The 17,617-nt window shown below is 50.1% G+C and overlaps 1 protein-coding gene across 7 annotated transcripts; it reads left to right on the top strand.

Annotated features, from left to right (window-relative positions):
- The first annotated feature begins 532 nt into the window (after positions 1–532).
- LOC129556442 (G protein-coupled receptor 183-like) lies at positions 533–8,208 on the top strand. Of its 7 annotated transcripts, none has more exons than XM_088842638.1 (3): positions 533–781; positions 898–987; positions 6,070–8,208. In XM_088842638.1, the coding sequence occupies exon 3, from the start codon at positions 6,082–6,084 to the stop codon at positions 7,147–7,149; it is 1,068 nt and encodes a 355-aa protein (XP_088698764.1). In that variant the 5' UTR covers positions 533–781; positions 898–987; positions 6,070–6,081; the 3' UTR covers positions 7,150–8,208. The 7 variants fall into 7 exon arrangements, with proteins under 7 accessions (XP_088698764.1, XP_088698763.1, XP_088698765.1 ...); XM_088842637.1 differs by having other exon boundaries at positions 898–966; XM_088842639.1 differs by having other exon boundaries at positions 533–766.
- The last annotated feature ends 9,409 nt before the right edge of the window (positions 8,209–17,617 follow it).

Here is a 17,617-nt window from a genome sequence, read left to right on the forward strand (position 1 = left end):
CGCTCACGTGCCCAGGACGACCAGCTCAGTGGTGAGGCCCAGTCCACACCCCAGGGTGGGTCTGATGCCTGCTGACTCGCCTTCTCTGGGAGACAGAGGAGGGGAGTCCCCTGGCTCCATCCACCATCCACCTCCTGCCAAGCGCAGCCCTCGGGAGTGCGGCTGGTCAGGGCCGCAGACGGGCTGTCAGGCTCCATCAAAGCGCCTTAAAGCCTGGAGCATACTCCCAGGAAATCCCGAGCCATGCGAAGCACCCCTCACTTGCTCACCCCCAGCCTGAGCTCGTCAGGGTCCCCTTAAAGCCCTTCTTGCTGAACTTCACTCCCAAGTCGTTGGGGCTGGGGGAGAATGCTGGCGGGATTTTGAAGTTCCTGACCCTGGTGGTTTGAGAGTCATACCTGTGGCCTCATGCCTGCCTGCTGGGGGCACAGGAATGGAAGAGTGGGGAGACCAGCTCCTGGAGCACCACGCCCCTCCTCCGTCCTTCTCGGGAGGTGGGAGGCCTTGTGGCTGAGCGAGCTCTGGGCTCCGCCTGTGGCAGGGAGATCACCTTGCCTGATACCCCGGGTGGTTTTTCTTTTCTTCTTTCCTTTCTTTCTTTTTATTTTCCCCTGCAGGGGTGGGCGAAAGAAAGAAGAGTGCAGTGAACTGATTCAGTCCCTACAGCGGGGAGACTGCTCGGGGCACATTTGATGCCCCAGGGTCCCTGAGGAGGTGGCTGACCCAGGCTCCACCCGGCTCCCTGGCATCACCCTCGGTGAGCGAGGTAAGCCCACCAGAGGTGAGTGTTTCCAGGCACCACAGGAAGGATGTGCCTCGCTGGGACTCGGGGAGAAAGGCTCAGATTGCTCTGCCTTTCACGCACACCCCTCTTCTCTCTGCTTCTCTCGGCCACAGGTGGAGCATCCTTACTGATCCTGGACACCCTGGGAGGACCCCTGCCGCTCCCGATCAGGCAGCAGACAGGTCAGGCCAGAAAGACAGAAGGTCAGGGTCAGTCTCACGTCCCTGAGCAAAACCAGCTGATAGAACTGGGTTAGACCTGGGGTGTAGATCCTCAGAACCCTCTGCAGGCCCTTTTGAGTATCTGTCCCTACGTGGCTGCACCAACTGACCCCACGCAGGTGGCCCTGCGTGGTCACCACTGGGTGAATCTCCAAGGCACATAGTCTTCTGAGTGGGAGATGCATCAGTAACTTCATATTAAGACGGAGAAGGCTGTAGGAGAGGGGACATGTCCCTTTTTCCCTTCCCTTTGGCCTCATCCCTAAATTGACAAGAGACGGATTAACAGGAGGAAAATGAACAGAAGCTGAATAACGTGTATATGTGGGAGAGAACCAGGAAAACAAAGTCGCTGGAGTGGGCAAAACCGTCACTTTTAGATACGTTCTCCAGCAAAAGACAACAGAAGATCTTGTGTGTCGGAGGTACGGGGGAGCCAGATGTGAGAGCAGAGCCTGAGAAGGACAGGAGACAAGGGCAAGTTTGCTCTGCAGGTGACCCCTCGCCTTCTGCATTGACTGGAGTTTCCAGAGATTGGGTCATTAACCTCTCTTCTCGGCAGGGCAAGGGAGATACCCTGACAAACAGCAACGTCTTCCTAAAAAATGTTTACCTATTTATTTATGGGTATGCTGGGCCTTCGTTGTGGTTGCGGGCTTTTAGTGGGGGTTACTTTCTAGTTGCGGAGTGGGGCACAGGCTCTTGGGCTCAGTAGTTTGGGCTCCCGGGGTCCAGATCACAGGCTTTGTAGGTGTGGCACATGGGCTTAGTTGCCCCGAGGCATATGCGATCTTCCCAGACTAGGGTTCGAACCCGTGTCGCCTGCACTGGCGGGCGGACTCTTCACCCCTGGACCACCAGGGAAGTCCTGAAAGTCTTTCATTTAAGGGGAACTTCTGCTTGGTTTTCAGCGCTTCTTCTGTGCCCGTGGTTTCTTAAAAATAAGCAGCTTAAAATGATCCTTCGGCCAGAGAGGTGTGATTTGAGGGCAGATTCTGCTCCCCTGTGAGACCAAGGGCAGGTCGTTTTCTATGAGCAGGTGGGGTGGGGCAGGGGCGATGGGCTGCTCTGCGTGTGTGTGGGGGAACCCGGGTCGGGGCGGGCATGCCGGTGCAGAAAGAGGCCGAGGAGCCCACCCTGGGCAGGTGTGGGCCAGAACCCAAGGCACTGGGCAGTTGGTGCCCCTGGGGGGCAGGAAGGGACATTCCCACCAAGATCTGCAGTGTGGGGGCATGGACTAGAGCAGAGGGAGAAAAGGTCGGCAGGTCCGAGGCATTAGGGCCCCTCTCTTGGGCGGGGAGGGGCTCCTCGTGTGGGTCAGATCTCCCCAGACTCACAGCTGTGACAGTACCCATCACCCCACTTTGGGAGGTGGGTGTGGCATCTCTGTGGGTGAACCTTCCCGCAGGTTTCAGGGAGGAGGTGGTGCTTGGCAGGGCCCTGGAGTTGTGCCATGTGCCCGGCGTCCTGGGCTGCGGGCAGGTGTGTGGGGAAGAGGCCTGGGAAAGTCAGGAAGTGGGTCACTTGGCCAGGGTGGGGTCTTTTTAGGTGCCTGTCCACCCCTGAGCCCAGTGAGGCCTGAATAGACAGGGCAAGGGTCACACAAGGTTCCCATGCCCCGCCCCCCGCCCCAGGTTGCGGCTCTGGGGCTGAGTGCTAGTGATTCCAGCAGCAGAGTCGACATGGGGCTGGGACCCTCCTGAGCTAAACTGGCCCCTTGAGATGCCCTCCTCGCCCTGCTGGGGGCACACAGAGCCTCTCCCCCCGGCCCCCACCTTCATGAGACCTGAGGGTCGGATTGTTCAGGAAAGGAAGGGACGAGGAGGAACAGCCTTCCGCCTGGATTTGGAGCTGGTGGGACCCTGGGGAGCGTGTGCCCGCCCGCCTACTTATCTCTGTCTAGCTGTCTGCTTACAGCTCTGTCTGCTCTCCACCGCCATATCAGCTATCATCTGTCTCCCGTCTATATCTGCCTGCCTGTGTAACCGTGCATCTATCTGTCCAGTCAGCATCACTGTACCATCTCCAGCCAGCCAGCCATCATCCCGAGGTTCAGAGGACATTTCAGTGCTTCTCTCTCTACTGCTCTGATGGACTTTCCGTTTGAGTGGAAGCATCTTCTCCATCGGCAGAGACTAGACAGAGCTCTCTATGCCCAGGTTGCAATGAGGCACAGTCTATAGCAGGCTCCCTAATTTGTTGCTGTTCAGTCGCTTGGTCGTGTCCGACTCATTGTGACCCCACGGACTATAGTCCGCCAGGCTCCACTGTCCATGGGATTCTCCAGGTAAGAATACTGGAGTGGATTGCCACTTCCTCCTTCAAGGGATCTGGCCGGCCCAGGGATCAAACCCAGGTCTCCTGCATTTGGCAAGTGGATTCTTTACCACTGAGCCAACAGGGAAGCCCCAGGCTCCCTTCTAGCCAGCCCCAAATTGCAAAGGAGGAGACAGCTGTGTCGTGACTCAAATAACAGAAGATTTGGGGCCCATGGTGCCCTTCGGCCAGCCCGTGACCGAGTTCAGCATCTCCGCCTGGGTCTCTGGTTCTGTGAGCTACTTTTATTGTGGCCCTTGGGCAAGCCGCACACCTTCTGCACACCTGAGTGCTCGCCTGTGCGCCACGTGGACAGCCACCCCAGCTCACCACCCGCACGGAGAGCACTGATCCCCTTGTCTCAGTGTGGAAATTAAATGATAAAGGATGATCAGAAAGCAGATGACAGCAATGGAGGTGTGAAGAGCAAAGGCAGGTGGGGGAAATGGATTGGAAAAAAAAGAGGAAAACACACATTTTTGGACGGACATCCCAACAGAAAAAGGGATGAAACATATGGGTACCTCATAAAGAAAATATATAAATGGCCAATAAACCAGAGAGAAGGTGCTTGCTGTCAGGGGTTATTAGGCAAATGCCAGCTGAAACCACAAGAAGATACCCCTGCATACCCACCAGAATGGCTGCCCTGAAAAAGACTGACCCTGGTGCTGGCGGGGTTGAGGTACCGTGGGAATCTCAAACACGGTCAGACTATGAAGAGTGGCTCTTTGCAAACTGTTTGCCGGGACCCACTGCAACCAACCGTGCAAACCTGCGACTCATCAGCCCCGCTCCTAGCTCCACACCAGTGCTGTGCTTGGTTGCTCAGTCATGTCTGACTCTTTGCGACCCCAGGGACTGCAGCATGCGAGGCCTCCCTGTCCAGCACCAACTCCCGGAGCTTGCTCAAACTCATGTCCACTGAGTCGGTGATGCCATCCCACCATCTCATCCTCTGTTGTCCCCTTCTCCTCCTGACTTCAATCTTTCCCAGCAGCAGGGTCTTTTCTGATGAGTCATTTCTTCACATCAGGTGGCCAAAATATTGGAGCTTCAGCTTCAGAATCAGTCCTTCCAGTGAATATCAGGACTGATTTCCTTTAGGATGGACTGGTTGGATCTCCTTGCAGTCCAAGGGACTCTCAAGAGTCTTCTCCAACACCACGTTCAAAAGCATCAATTCTTTGGCACTCAGTTTTCTTTATGGTCCAACTATCCCATCCATACATGACTACTGGAAAAACCATAGCTTTCACTAGATTGACCTTTGTCTTTAAAGTAACGTCTCTGCTTTTCAATATGCCGTGTAGGTTGGTCAGAGCTTTTCTTCCAAGGAGCAAACGTCTTTTAGTTTCATAGCTGCAGTCACCTTCTGCAGTGATTTTGGAGCCCCCCAAAATAAAGTCTGTCACTGTTTCCATTGTTTCCCCATCTATTTGCCATGAAGTGAAGGGACCAGATGCCATGATCTTCATTTTTTGAATGCTGAGTTTTAAGCCAGCTTTTTCACTTCCTCTTTCACTTTCATCAAGAGGGTGCTTCAGTTCCTCTTCACTTACTGCCATAAGGGTGGTGTCATCTGCATATCTGAGGTTATTGATATTTCTCCCTGCAATCTTGATTCCAGCTTGTGCTTTATCCAGCCTGGCATCTTGCATGATGTACTGTGCATATAAGTTAAATAACCAGGGTGACAATACAGAGCCTTGACGTACTCCTTTCCTGGTTTGGAACCAGTCTGTTTTTCCATGTCCTGTTCTAACTGTTGCTTCTTGGCCTGCATACAGATTTCTCAGGAGGCAGGTCAGGTGGTTTGGTAGTCCATAGTATACACAGTATATGATCTCATTAAAGTTCAGAAGCAGGCATGCTGAGTTGTGACTTTTTAAAAACTTGTATTATTGGAGTACAATTGTTTTACAATGCTGTGTTAGCTTCTGCTGTAGAACTAAGTGAGTCAACTGTGTGTACATGTGTGTCCCCTGCCCTGGAGCCGCCCTCCTTGGTCCCCCCATCCCACCCTTCCAGGTCTGAGTTATGATTTTATGTTTTTAAAGATTTATGATTTTATGGTTTTTTGATGTGGACCATTTTAAAAGTCTTTATTGAATCTGCTATAAAATTGCTGCTGTTTTCTTATACTTTGGCTTTTTTGGCCCCAAGTCATGTGAAATCCTAGCTCCTCAAGGTGGGAATCGAATCTGTGCCCTCTGCATTAGAAGGTAAAGTGTTAACCACTGGACCGCCAGGGAAGTCCTTGAGTTGTAATGTGAGAAGTTAGGATATTGATTAACCTTGAGTGGAAGTAGAGGTTGGGGTGGGCAAAGGTGAACTTCTGGGGGGTGCTAGTGAGGTGTTTTCCTAAACTGAGTGCTGATCACACAGATGTGTTTGTTTTGCGAAATTTTTAATTAAAAAAAAGAGAGATACTGTTCATGGGCATGTGGTTTTAGCAAATTATGAAGTGTAACTATATTAGGGGTGAGGGTTTCCCAGTGGCTCAACAGTAAAGACTCCACCTGCAATACAGGAGACACGGGTTTGATCCCTGAGTTGGGAGCATCCCTGGGAGGAGGAAATAGCAACCCCACTGCAGTATTCTTGCCTAGAAAACCCCATGACAGAGGAGCCATGGGCTATAGCCCATGGGGTCACAAGAGTCAGCCACAACTGAGCAGAACAGCAACATATTAGAGGTGCAACCCTGAGCTACAATACTTCATTTAATTTTCTTGTCTTCCCAAGGACCTCTATGACATGGCTTCAAGCACGGCTGACCCAAGCAGCCTCGTCCACCACACCAACTCCTGCCTTCCCCACCACCCGCCCCGGGTGGCCAGTGTGATGCTGTCTCTGTTCTACACTGCCCTCTTGATCTTTACCATCCTGGGAAACGTCCTGGCCCTTCGCCTGGCCTATCAAAAGGACAAGAAGATCAACTCGACAGGGATCTTCCTGGTCCACTTGGCAGTGTCCGACCTCCTGTTCGCCCTGACCCTGCCTGGAAAGATCACCTACTTCCTGCTGGACTTCAACTGGCCTTTCGGGGAGGGGCTCTGCAGGCTGACGGCCTTCATCTTCTTTGTGAACACCTACTCGGGCATCTACCTGATGACGTGCGTGAGCGTGGACCGCTACCTGGCCGTGGTCCGCGCCCACCGGTGTCCCCGGCAGCGTGCGCCCGGGCGGGCCCGGCTCCTCTGCGTGGCTGTGTGGGTCCTGGCGATGCTGCAGACGGCGCCCCTGCTCGGGATCCCCATGGCCACGCGCGTGGCCAGCAGGCTGACCTGCATGGAGTACGACAGCGTCCAGCGGGTGCTCGCGCTGCCCACCTTGGTCCTGCTGACCTCCACTCTGAGCTTCTGTGGGCCGGTGGCTGTCATCCTCTTCTGCTATGTGAAGATCACCATCAAGCTGTGCAGGACGGCCCGGGACAACCCCCTGACAAGCCGGAGGGGCCACCACCGCAGGGCCTGCCTGCTCACGCTGGTGGCACTGGTGGCCGTGGTCGTGTGCTTCATCCCCTACCACCTCCACGTCATCCAGTTCATGGTGACAAAGATGTTCCGCCAGCCCACCTGCCCTGAGCAGAGGGTTTTCAAACTGTGCCTGCAGCTCACCGTCTGCCTCATGAACTTGAACTGCAGCATCGACCCTGTACTCTACTTCTTCGCGTCCTCACGTTACAGGAAATGGCTCTGCCACTTTCTGAAACTCAAAGCATCACCATCCTCTCCCTCCTCCCCGCAGGGAAAAGCCTCCTCAGAAACCCAAAGTATCAACCAGACGGGAGGCTCCTTGCCCTTGGAGGAGAATGCAGTCTAAGAGGTGATGGGCTTTCATACTGCACCTGGGGATCAGGGGGGGGGAGGACCCCAAGCTTGTACAATTTGGAGATTGGGTTCTTTAAGAAAAAGAATACAAAACCATAGGTGCAAAGTTAGCATCAAGGTTGTGGAAGGTGAGTGAGGAGCTGTGAAGCGAGCATTCTTTAGCTTTGCCATAAACCTACTTCTGGAGCTTCCCTGGTGGCTCAGCTGGTAAAGAATCTGCCTGCAATGCGGGAGACCTGCGTTCGATCCCTGGGTTTGGAAGATCCCCTGGAGAAGGGAAATTCTCCAGTATCCTTGCCTGGAGAATTCCATGGACAGAGGAGGCTGGTGGGCTACAGTCCATGGGATCGCAGAGCTGGACTCGACTGAAGCGACTCAGCGCACAGCGCGCATCTCTCATGTATTCTAATAAACACCGCTTCGTCCTTGGCCTCTGAAGGGTGTGCAGTTTCTTCTGGGAAAAGAGTATTTTCACATCAAACGCAGTCATGACCAGAAGAATCATTGGCTGAGCGCTAGAGTCACAGTTTGGACAAGGTTTCTGACCTGGGGAGGCAAATTGTTGTAAAGAGAAAAAAAAAATACCCCTCCCCCCAAAACCAAAATCTCTAAAAGCTTAGAGTTAACATTTGCAAAAATGCCAAGGTTTTCCTGACAAAGTAGGAAAACGAGAGGAAGCCGCCCTTCAAGTTACTGGCTGGCAGCCTCTGGGGTGGGGGAATGGGACTGAGGGGCTGGGTGATCACTTCTGTGGGAAAAGTCTGACCTGGCGATTCCCGTATCACGCGTGTGAGCAGGGACGGTCTGCGGGAAGGAAGAAAGACACGGGCGTGGGCACGAGCGCTAACCTTCAGTTGTGAATGTCAGAAAGTGCGTATGCACGCCGAGTGCTGTCTGCATTCGGTCAAAACAAACCTTTCACGGCACTTTCCTGAGTGTAAAACGCAACACAGATCATTTCCACTTGGGCGATTTTGAATGTTTTATGAAATAAAACACATGTTTGCCTGCCAAAGTGCAGGGGGCACTGGGGTCAGCGTGAGATCTGTCTCAGCCACGCGGGGCCAGCCCAACCTGCTCAGGACCTCTGCGCTCCCTCCACCCCATGGACCCCCCACCCCTCCCACACCCCTTGGAATCCCCCAGCCCTCCCCCCATGGACCCTGAGCCCTCCCCCCATGGACTCCCTAACCCTCTCCCATGGGGAGGCAATAATGAAGCATCATCAATCTGGTGATTTAAACCAACAAAAACATGCTCTTGTTCTGGAGGCTAAAAGTTCAAAGTCAAGGGGTCAGTAGGGCTGGTTCCTTCTCAAGCTGCAAGGGAGACTGATCTAGGCCTCGCTTGGCTTCTGGCACTTTGCTGGCAGTTACTGGTGCTCCTTGGCTTGTAAAACATCACCCCCATCTCTGTCTCCATCTTCACCTTTTCTCCCTGTGTATCTCTGTCTTCACACGGCATTTTCTTCTTTTCCTAAGGACACCAGTCACCTTGGATTTGTTGTTGCTGAGTCGCTAAGTTGTGTCTGACTCTTTGTGAACCCATGGACTGTAGCACACCAGGCTTCCCGGTTCTTCACTTTTCCTGGAATTTGCTCAAACTCATGTCCATTGAATCAGTGATGCCAACCAACCATCTCATTCTTTGTCATCATCCCCTTTTGTCTTCAATCTTTCCCAGCATCAGGGTCTTTTCCAATGAAATCAGCTCTTCACATCAAGTGGCCAAAGTATTGGAGCTTCAACATTAGCCTTTCCAATGAATATTCAAGGTTGATTTCTTTTAGGATGGACTGGTTTGAGCTCCATGCAGTCCAAGGGACTCTCAAGAGTCTTCTCTACCCTAATGACCTCATCTGAACTTGATTACACCTATTTCCAATTAAGGTCATATTCATAGGTACGGGGCTGGGGGTTAGGACTTGATCTTATTTGGGGATCCAGCTTTTAACACCCACCCATTTCTGAGCACCCCTCTTTCCAGACACTCTTCTCTGGAAGAGTCTCAGCCCATCCCTGACCCCTCCTGGAAGCCCCTGTGATGCCACATCAGAGCCCCATGACCAAGGTAAGACTTGGAGGAAGGAGCAAGAGGGGTCTGCTTAAATATTAGTTGGTCCAAAAAAAAGGTCAACTGCCACGGTTTGTTTTTCAGCCCCAATCAAAATAACTGCATGTCAGAATGGAAGCATCAGAGTGACCCCCTGAGAGGGTCCCCTCACTCTGCGTGTGGGAGCTTAGTCTAGAGGAAGGTGTAGGGCCGGTGGGTGGGGGGTGGGCCCTGTGGGTGGGGGCTCTATTACGAGGTCCCCGGTCCCATTCCGGCGCATGAACTACCCGTGGAGGTGTCTGGAAGGTTCTGCCCTTGGGTGGAGGGTCTCCTGATGACTTCTAAGCATTTTAATCACTTGACATTTTTAAGGAGGAAGAATGGAGAGTTTCAGAAATGGAGTTGATAGATGCCCAAATGTCCCTCTGGCTGTCAGCTTTCCCCAGAAAGCATATTTGCACTCAGAATCCCTGCCCCGTTGGCACCACCACACACCGCAAGCTAACCACGGTCCAGCTTTCACTACAGTTTTCTCTCTCTCCTCGTCACGGTGCATGGGGCCGACACAGAGGTGAAGTCCCTCTGGCGGGTGTGGGCTTGTGGGCGGCCAGGCTCAGACGGGCCAGGTCCCCCGTGGAGACCCTAACCTTGAAGGTCGGGTCACACCTCAGGCCACAGGAATCCCTCGTGACGGGGACATTGGAACTGGTGACACTCTGTCACTCATTTGCTCCAGCTCAATGAGGGCGGGGGCCATGGAGGCAGTTGGATGAGAAATCGGGGGCAGAGGCCCCTAAACTTTCTTGCTCCCACCCTTTGGGAGACCTCTTTGGCAATTTTCCCAATCTTTATGAACTTCTTGCTGTTCTTTCTTTATTTGAATATTTTAGATTTTTTCCCCCACTTTGTTTCCCCTTTATTTATTTATTTGGGTGTGTTGCAGCGCACGGGCTCTCTAGTTGTGTTGTGAGAGTTTAGTTGCCCCATGGCCGGTGGGATCTTAGTTCCCCAACCAGGGATTGAACCTGAGTCCTCCGCATTGCAAGGAGGACTCTTAGCCACTGGACCACTAGGGAAGTCCTACTTACTCACTATTGATGCTGTGATAGACATTCTTTTAGCAGACCTCACTTAGACATCTCAGGAGCTCTGTGGGTCCTGCCTGTGGCCGGAGGCTTCTGCCCAACTCCTGGCCTTCTGTGCCCACAAGTGGGGCTCTGGGCTCCCCAAGACACAGCTGTGTTTGTTCCCAAAGCTTCTCATATCAGCTGTTATCAAAATTAAATCATTATTACATAAACCAATAAAGTATAAAAAAAGAAAAGAAAAAGAAAGAGCTGTTGTTTTAAAAACTAAGTTAAATGCTTTGGGAAGTTTGGTGAAGGTGAATTGCTTACAAAACAAAAAGTGCTGTCATGATAAGCGTGAGTGTAACATTTATAGGCCATTCAGAAAAATGCAGAAAACCAAGATGACATGCAATCCGATTGCTTTGCTGAGTTCTGGGGCTAACTTTAATTAAAAAATAAACAAATCCAAACTGGAACTCATAAATGATGCAATGTGGGTGTGGATTATGAAAGACACATGTTTCTCTTCGGTACAACTATGATTTTTAAAAAGGCCTTAGTGGCGGAAGGCGGGCCTTGACCTGCCTGCTTCTCACTGTCTCCGGCTTTGCTGTTATTCATCTGCCCTGTTTCGCTCTGAGCAGTGCTGGTAACCCGGCAGATGGGGTCTTTGGAGGCCCCAGGGGCTGAGTTGCCGTCCATGTAGTGACCACAGGGTCTGGAAGCAAAGACCCCTGAGCTGAGGATCTGGAGCCCTCTGTCCCATCTTCCAGCGACCCCTAGCTACAGTCTCCTGAATCCCGCGGGGCTCCCGCTGCCAGCATCGAGGATCCCGGATGCTGCTTTGATGGACTGAGTCCCCCTTCCTTGCCTGCCGGAGAACGTTCTCTGCTGCCCTTCGCCGCATGCCAGCCCGGCCAGGAAACTGAGGACACCACAGACTCAACCATCACGACACTTCTGCACAGGAACGTGCTCCTGCTGTCCCCAAGGCTTCCAGAACCCCTGACGCGGGCGGCCTCCAGTACCACTGCATGTTCGGGGCATCTTGCTAGCCATGGCCCTCCTCCTCGGCTTCCTCCTGCTGCTGGGACTCTGTGAGGACACTGTGTCAGAGGAGCCGTCGTCATCCGGGTACCGTCCTGATGGTTTGGAATTCCAGTCGCCTCCACCCTCCTATCAGACCAGCGACTCTTATGATCCTGGTCCCACTGGCTTCTTTCAGATCGTGTGCCTCTTTGTCCAAATTGTGCAGCCCAGTGCTTTCCCTGAAGGTAAGTCCCTGGGAAAAGGTAGAATTTGTTTCCTAACACCACTCTCGGGCACACACGCATTAGAGTTGCTAATGACAGCGTGATCGGAGGAGGAAATATTCTGTGTGGTCAAGTGTGAGATTCTGAGTGATTGAGTTTCACAGGAGCAGAAAGCATTTCGATGGAAGTTAAGAAATCAAGTGAAATAGGTTGTCAGGAACGTGATGATAAGGAGATGAAACTGAACTGTGTTGCCATGTTGTTCTTCCAATTCTTTATCCTCCGTCCCCTCCTTTTCTGTGTTGGTTAGAGAATTGAATTATCCTCAAGTTCCTACCAAAGGGAAAAGGTAGGGTAAAAATGCGAATTCCCTGCCATCAAATGAGGAGTTAATAATGACCGCTCATGCACATTGAAAGTTACAAATTTAACTCTCCTCCACCTACCATGATATGTGGTTTTGACACTGCTTCAGGCTAGGTCAGGTGGACCACACCTGTTACCTGGGTAACGTGTTTGCTTCAGTTCTAAGAGTCTGAGTCAGAGGACAGGAGGGAACTTTGCTGGCATCGTGCAGTTGCTCTGTGTATGTGCCACTGTCTGGCCTTAGCACTGGGGCTAATCTGTACTGGGAAATCTTCGGGGTGTGTGTTTTCAGGAATGGGATTATGAAAATGTAAGTGGTCTATGGGAAGTGTCTGCTATTACGGTTTGGCAGCCTAAATTTTTATTGATTTAATGTTAGGTCTAGCTTCAGTTCAGTTCAGTCGCTCAGTCGTGTCCGACTCTCCGCGACCCCATGAATCAGAGCACGCCAGGCCTCCCTGTCCATCACCAACTCCCGGAGTTCATTCAAACTCATGTCCACAGAGTCAGTGATGCCATCCAGCCATCTCATTCTCCGTCGTCCCCTTCTCCTCCCGCCCCCAACCTTTCCCAGCATCAGAGTCTTTTCCAGTGAGTCAACTCGTCGCATGAGGTGGCCAAAGTATTGGAGTTTCAGCTTTAGCATCAGCCCTTCCAATGAACACCCAGGATCGATCTCCCTTAGAATGGACTGGTTGGATCTCCTTGCGGTACAAGGGACTCTCAAGAGTCTTCTCCAACACCACAGTTCAAAAGCATCAATTCTTCGGCGATCAGCTTTCTTCACAGTCCAACTCTCACATCCATACATGACCACGGGAAAAACCATAGCCTTGACTGGATGGACCTTGGTTGGCAAAGTAATGTCTCTGCTTTTTAGTATATTATCAAGGTTGGTCATAACTTTCCTTCCAAGGAGTAAGTGTCTTTTAATTTCATGGCTGCAATCAGCATCTGCAGTGATTTTGGAGCCCCCAAAAATAAAGTCTGACACTGTTTCCACTGTTTTTCCAGTGGAAAAACAATCCCAGCAAGCCTAGCTTAGGCTTGTTCTTTTAACTCTGAAGATTTGTATACTGTCATTGATTATTAAGTGTTATAAAATTTGTGGTAGTCTTGATCATCTTCCTAAGATGGTCAGCCATTGTTCATAAGAAGATTATTTGTGAGAGAGAGAGAGAGGAGAGAGAATGTATTTAGTGAACTTTAGCACCTGTTTATATTATGGGCAGTTTATAGATTTTCTTAATATACATTTACATAGAATTTTTTATTTGTCTCAGATTAAGCAGTTGAAACAGTCTGAAGTGTAGTTCTCAAATTTTTTGTTAGTTTAAATTTCGAATCAGTGAAGTAAATCACTGTGAGCCCTTCTGTCGTAGAGGAGAGTCCTGCGCAAGCACTGGTTACTGTTTACATCACTGCCTAAAAGACTCAATCTGGAAGTCCGAAGGACGGAAGCAGAAGACACGTTGAGTTTATTTTTCATATTGAATACAAGTTCACGCTTCTCAGTAGATACCTCTTCTTTTATCTTTAGACTTGATGTGAATATAATTGAATAAATACATGGTTGACCGAAAAAAGAAAAAAAAAAGGCCTTAGTGACGTTCACACCATTGACCTGTTTTAACTTAAAATATTTAGTATATGGACTTCTGTGTGTGTGTGTGTGTGTGTATATATATATATGTATTATAGGCATATGTATGTGTGCTAAGGTGCTTCAGTCGTGTCTGACTGTGTGACCCAATGGACTATAGCCCACCAGGTTCCTCTGTCCATGAAATTCTCCAGGCAAGAGTACTGGAGTGGGTTGCCATGCCCTCCTCCAGGTGATCTTCCAATGACCCAGGGATTGAACCTCTTATATCTTCTGCGATGGCAGGCGGGTTCTTTACCACTAGTGCCACCCATGAAGCCTGATGAGTCCACTGTAAGTTCAAAGTGTAAGTTGAAATGCATTAATACACATAACCTACCAAACATCACAGTTTAGCCCAGCCTACCTTAAATGTGCTCAGAACACTTACACTAGCTTACATCTGGGGCGGATCATCTAACACAAAGCCTATTTTTTAAAGAAGTGTTGAGCATCTCGTGTAATTTATTGAATTTTGAGCTGACAGTGCAAAACAGAATGGCTATCTGGGTGCAGAATGGTTGTTGACCTTCTGATTGCATGGCTGATGGGGGTCTGCGCCTGCCATTCCCAGCATTACAAAAGAGGACCGGACTGAAAAGACCCTCAGCACCAGGAAAAGATCAAAATCCGAAATTCTAGGTACAGTTTCCACTGAATGGGTATCACTTTCACACCATCATAAAGTCAACAAATTATAAGCCAAACCATTGTTAAATCAGGCGCCATCTGTGTGTCTGTTCTGCAGTTTATCCAACTTTTTTTTTTCATTTTATTATTCATTTAATGGAGAAAGAAACGGTAACCCACTCCAGTATTCTTGCCTGGAAAATTCCATGGACAGAGGAGCCTGGCGGGCTACAGTCCATGGGGTCACAAAGAGTAAGACATGACTAAGCATGCACGCATGCATGCATTTATTTAATATTTAAGCTCTCGCACTAGATTTTTACAAGCTGGTGAATACTGACCAAATCATTTCTTCCACAGAACTATAACCAAATGTTCCTGGACAGTACACATATATGGTTGAGCTAATGTCAATACACATCACCATTTTATAAATTACATAAAGAAACAAATTGTCAAGTACCCAGATATTAAGTTACACAGCTCAAAAGGCTTCAGTTCAATTCAGTCACTCAGTCATGTCTGACTCTTTGTGACCCCAGGGACTGCAGCCTGCCAGGCCTTCCTGTCCATCAACAACTCCTGGAGCTTGCTCAAACTCATGTCTGTCGAGTTGGTGATGCCACTAAACCATCTCACCCTCTGTCGTCCCCTTCTCCTCCTACCTTCAATCTTTCCCAGCATCAGGGTCTTTTCCAATAAGTCAGTTCTTCGCATCAGGTGGCCAATGTATTGGAGTTTCAGCTTTAGCATCAGTCTTTCCAATGAACACCCAGGACTGATCTCCTTTAGGATGGACTTGTTGGATCTCCTTGCTGTCCAAGGGACTTTCAAGGGTCTTCTCCAACACCACAGTTCAAAAGCATCAATTCTTTGGCACTCAGCTTTCTTTAATAGTCCAACTCTCACATCCATACGTGACTACTGGAAAAACCATAGCTTTGACTAGATGGACCTTTGCTAGCAAATTAATGTCTCTGCTTTTTAATATACTATCTAGATTGGTCATAGAAGGAGCAAGCATCTTTTAATTTCATGGCTGCAGTCACCATCTGCACTGATTTTGGAGCCCAAGAAAAAAAATCTCTCACTGTTTCCATTGTTTCCCCATCTGTTTGCCAAAAAGTGATGGGACTGAATGCCATGATCTGTTTTCCAAATGTTGAGTTTTAAGCCAGTTTTTTCACTCTCCTCTTTCACTTTCATCAAGAGGTTCTTTAGTTCTTCACTTTCTGCCATAAGGGTGGTGTCATCTGCATATCTGAGGTTATTGATATTTCTCCTGGCAACCTTGATTCCAGCTTGTGTTTCATCCAGCCCAGTGTTTCTCGTGATGTACTCTGCATATAAGTTAAATAAGCAGGGTGACAATACACAGCCTTGACGTACTCCTTTCCCAATCTGGAACCAGTCTGTTGTTCCATGCCCAGTTCTAACTGTTGCTTCTTGACCTGCATACAGATTTCTCAGGAGATTTGATTCTTGACCTGCGTATCAGATCTCTCATATGCCTATGTCAAAGGCATATAAAATGTTAAATGTCTGCTCAATTCATTAGCAGAAATCTATTTTTTATTTTTGCAAGAGAGATTGGGAATCATACTTCAAACAAAAATGAGTTGACTAACCACCATTTCTCAGTCTAGGACAAGAGGGCTTCTGGCAGGTGGCATTTGTACTAAAAATCGTGATGCAATATTGTGATTCATTCGTTGTTTGCAGTCGCTAAGTTGTGTCTGACTCTTTGCGACCCCATGGACTGCAGCACACCAGGTTTCCTTGTCTTTCACTATCTCCTGGAGTTTGCTTAAACTCATATCCATTGAGTCAGTGATTGCATCCAACCATCTCATCCTGTCATCCCCTTCTCCTCCTGCCTTCGATCTTTCCCAGCATCAGGATCTTTTCCAGTGAGTTGGCTCTTTGCATCAGGTGGCCAAACTATTGGAGCTTCAGCATCAGACCTTCCAATGAATATTCAGGACTGATTTCCTTTAGGATTGACTGGTTGAATCTCCTTGCAGTCCAAGGGGCTCTCAAGAGTCTTCTCCAGCACCATGGTTCAAAAGCTTTCATAAGAAATATATATTTGGTCACTCAGGTGACCAGAATTCTTTCTCATATATATTTGGGTCTCCATCTACAGTTCCTGGCTCCCAGCTCCTAAAACCTTGTTAATTCCCTAAGTGCAGAGAGTCATGGAGGCGTGCTTTATTATGTGAACAAGGTGATTTTGGAAGCACCTAAGGATGGGGGCTGATCGTTGGGAGAACTGACCATCTGATAGAAGGTTGGAGCTTTCTGCCCCAGCCCTCTGTCCTCCAGGGAGGGGAGCAGGGCTGGAGGTCAAGCATGCTTCCCCCTTGAAACCGGTCCTTAAGTCACCAGCAGGTGTTGATGTCATATTTATCTCTGTGCAGATTTGAACTGGACAGAACCCAGCCTGCTGTGGAGTTTGAAAAGACCTCTGACCCTGGTGGCTTGATGCATAGGAAAGGCTGGGGTCAAGCATAGACTACTGAAATAAGGGTTTTACAAACCCTGCACAGAAGTACTAGGCTGAGCAATGTTCAGACACAGTGCAGTACTTCTGAGGAAAATCAGTACCTAAAGTTACACTAAAAACTCCACTCACACAACTCTCAGGATAGCAACCTGGCTGTGAGTCCCTGTGAAGAAAGGAAATGGCAATCTTGTAGGGCAGAAAAGTCAGCCACCTGGGCTGGGCTCCCCCACTGCCCTCTTGGGGGGCCCAGCACGTCTTTGCAGGGGCAGAGAGACCAGAAGCGACTGATGAGCAGGGAGCTGGGACCCTTTCCCACTACAACACAGGCCTCTGCCCCCTGCCCCTGGGCTCTCCGCGTCCTTCTGATAATCCTCTTCACCTTTAGCCTGGGAGAGAGGGAGAGCATTGCAGGGATACATGACAGCCACCAGTTTCACCGAACTCCAGGGCTCAGTTCAGAGGCAGGGGTTATAAAGGCTGTGGGCACTGGCCCCACAGGAACCCAGGGCTCCTGGTTAAGGACGCCCAGAAACAGCAAGTCCAGTCTGCTGTTTAGGCTCTGCCTGGCCACTCGGAAAAATGGAGACTTGTCCTTAATAACAGTTTAATCTCAGGAGAAACGCTGTATTGCCAGCAATGCTCCTGGAAGTCTGGGGGTCTACATCCTGGCCTCGAATGTTGGGCCTCAGGAGAGCAGCTGTGGTTTCTCAGGAGCCTGGGATGCGGGAGTTGGGAGCAGCCTGGGGAGAGCTGGGTGGCTTTGGGCAGTTAGTGGTTCGGGAAGAGAATTCCAGCCCCACAGGAGGAATCCTGGCTGCATGCAGAAAGAGAGGGTTTCCCTGCCCCTTCTCCATGCAGAGGAGGCGGCCAGCACACAGGGAGGAGCCGTGGGCCCTGTGATGTGGTTGGAGCTGGGGAGACTGGGGCAGGAGGCAGGCAGT

Source organism: Moschus berezovskii, chromosome 13 (assembly GCF_049115385.1).
Source record: "Moschus berezovskii isolate FMDL1 chromosome 13, NW_MosBer_1.0, whole genome shotgun sequence".
NCBI lineage: Eukaryota > Metazoa > Chordata > Mammalia > Artiodactyla > Moschidae > Moschus > Moschus berezovskii.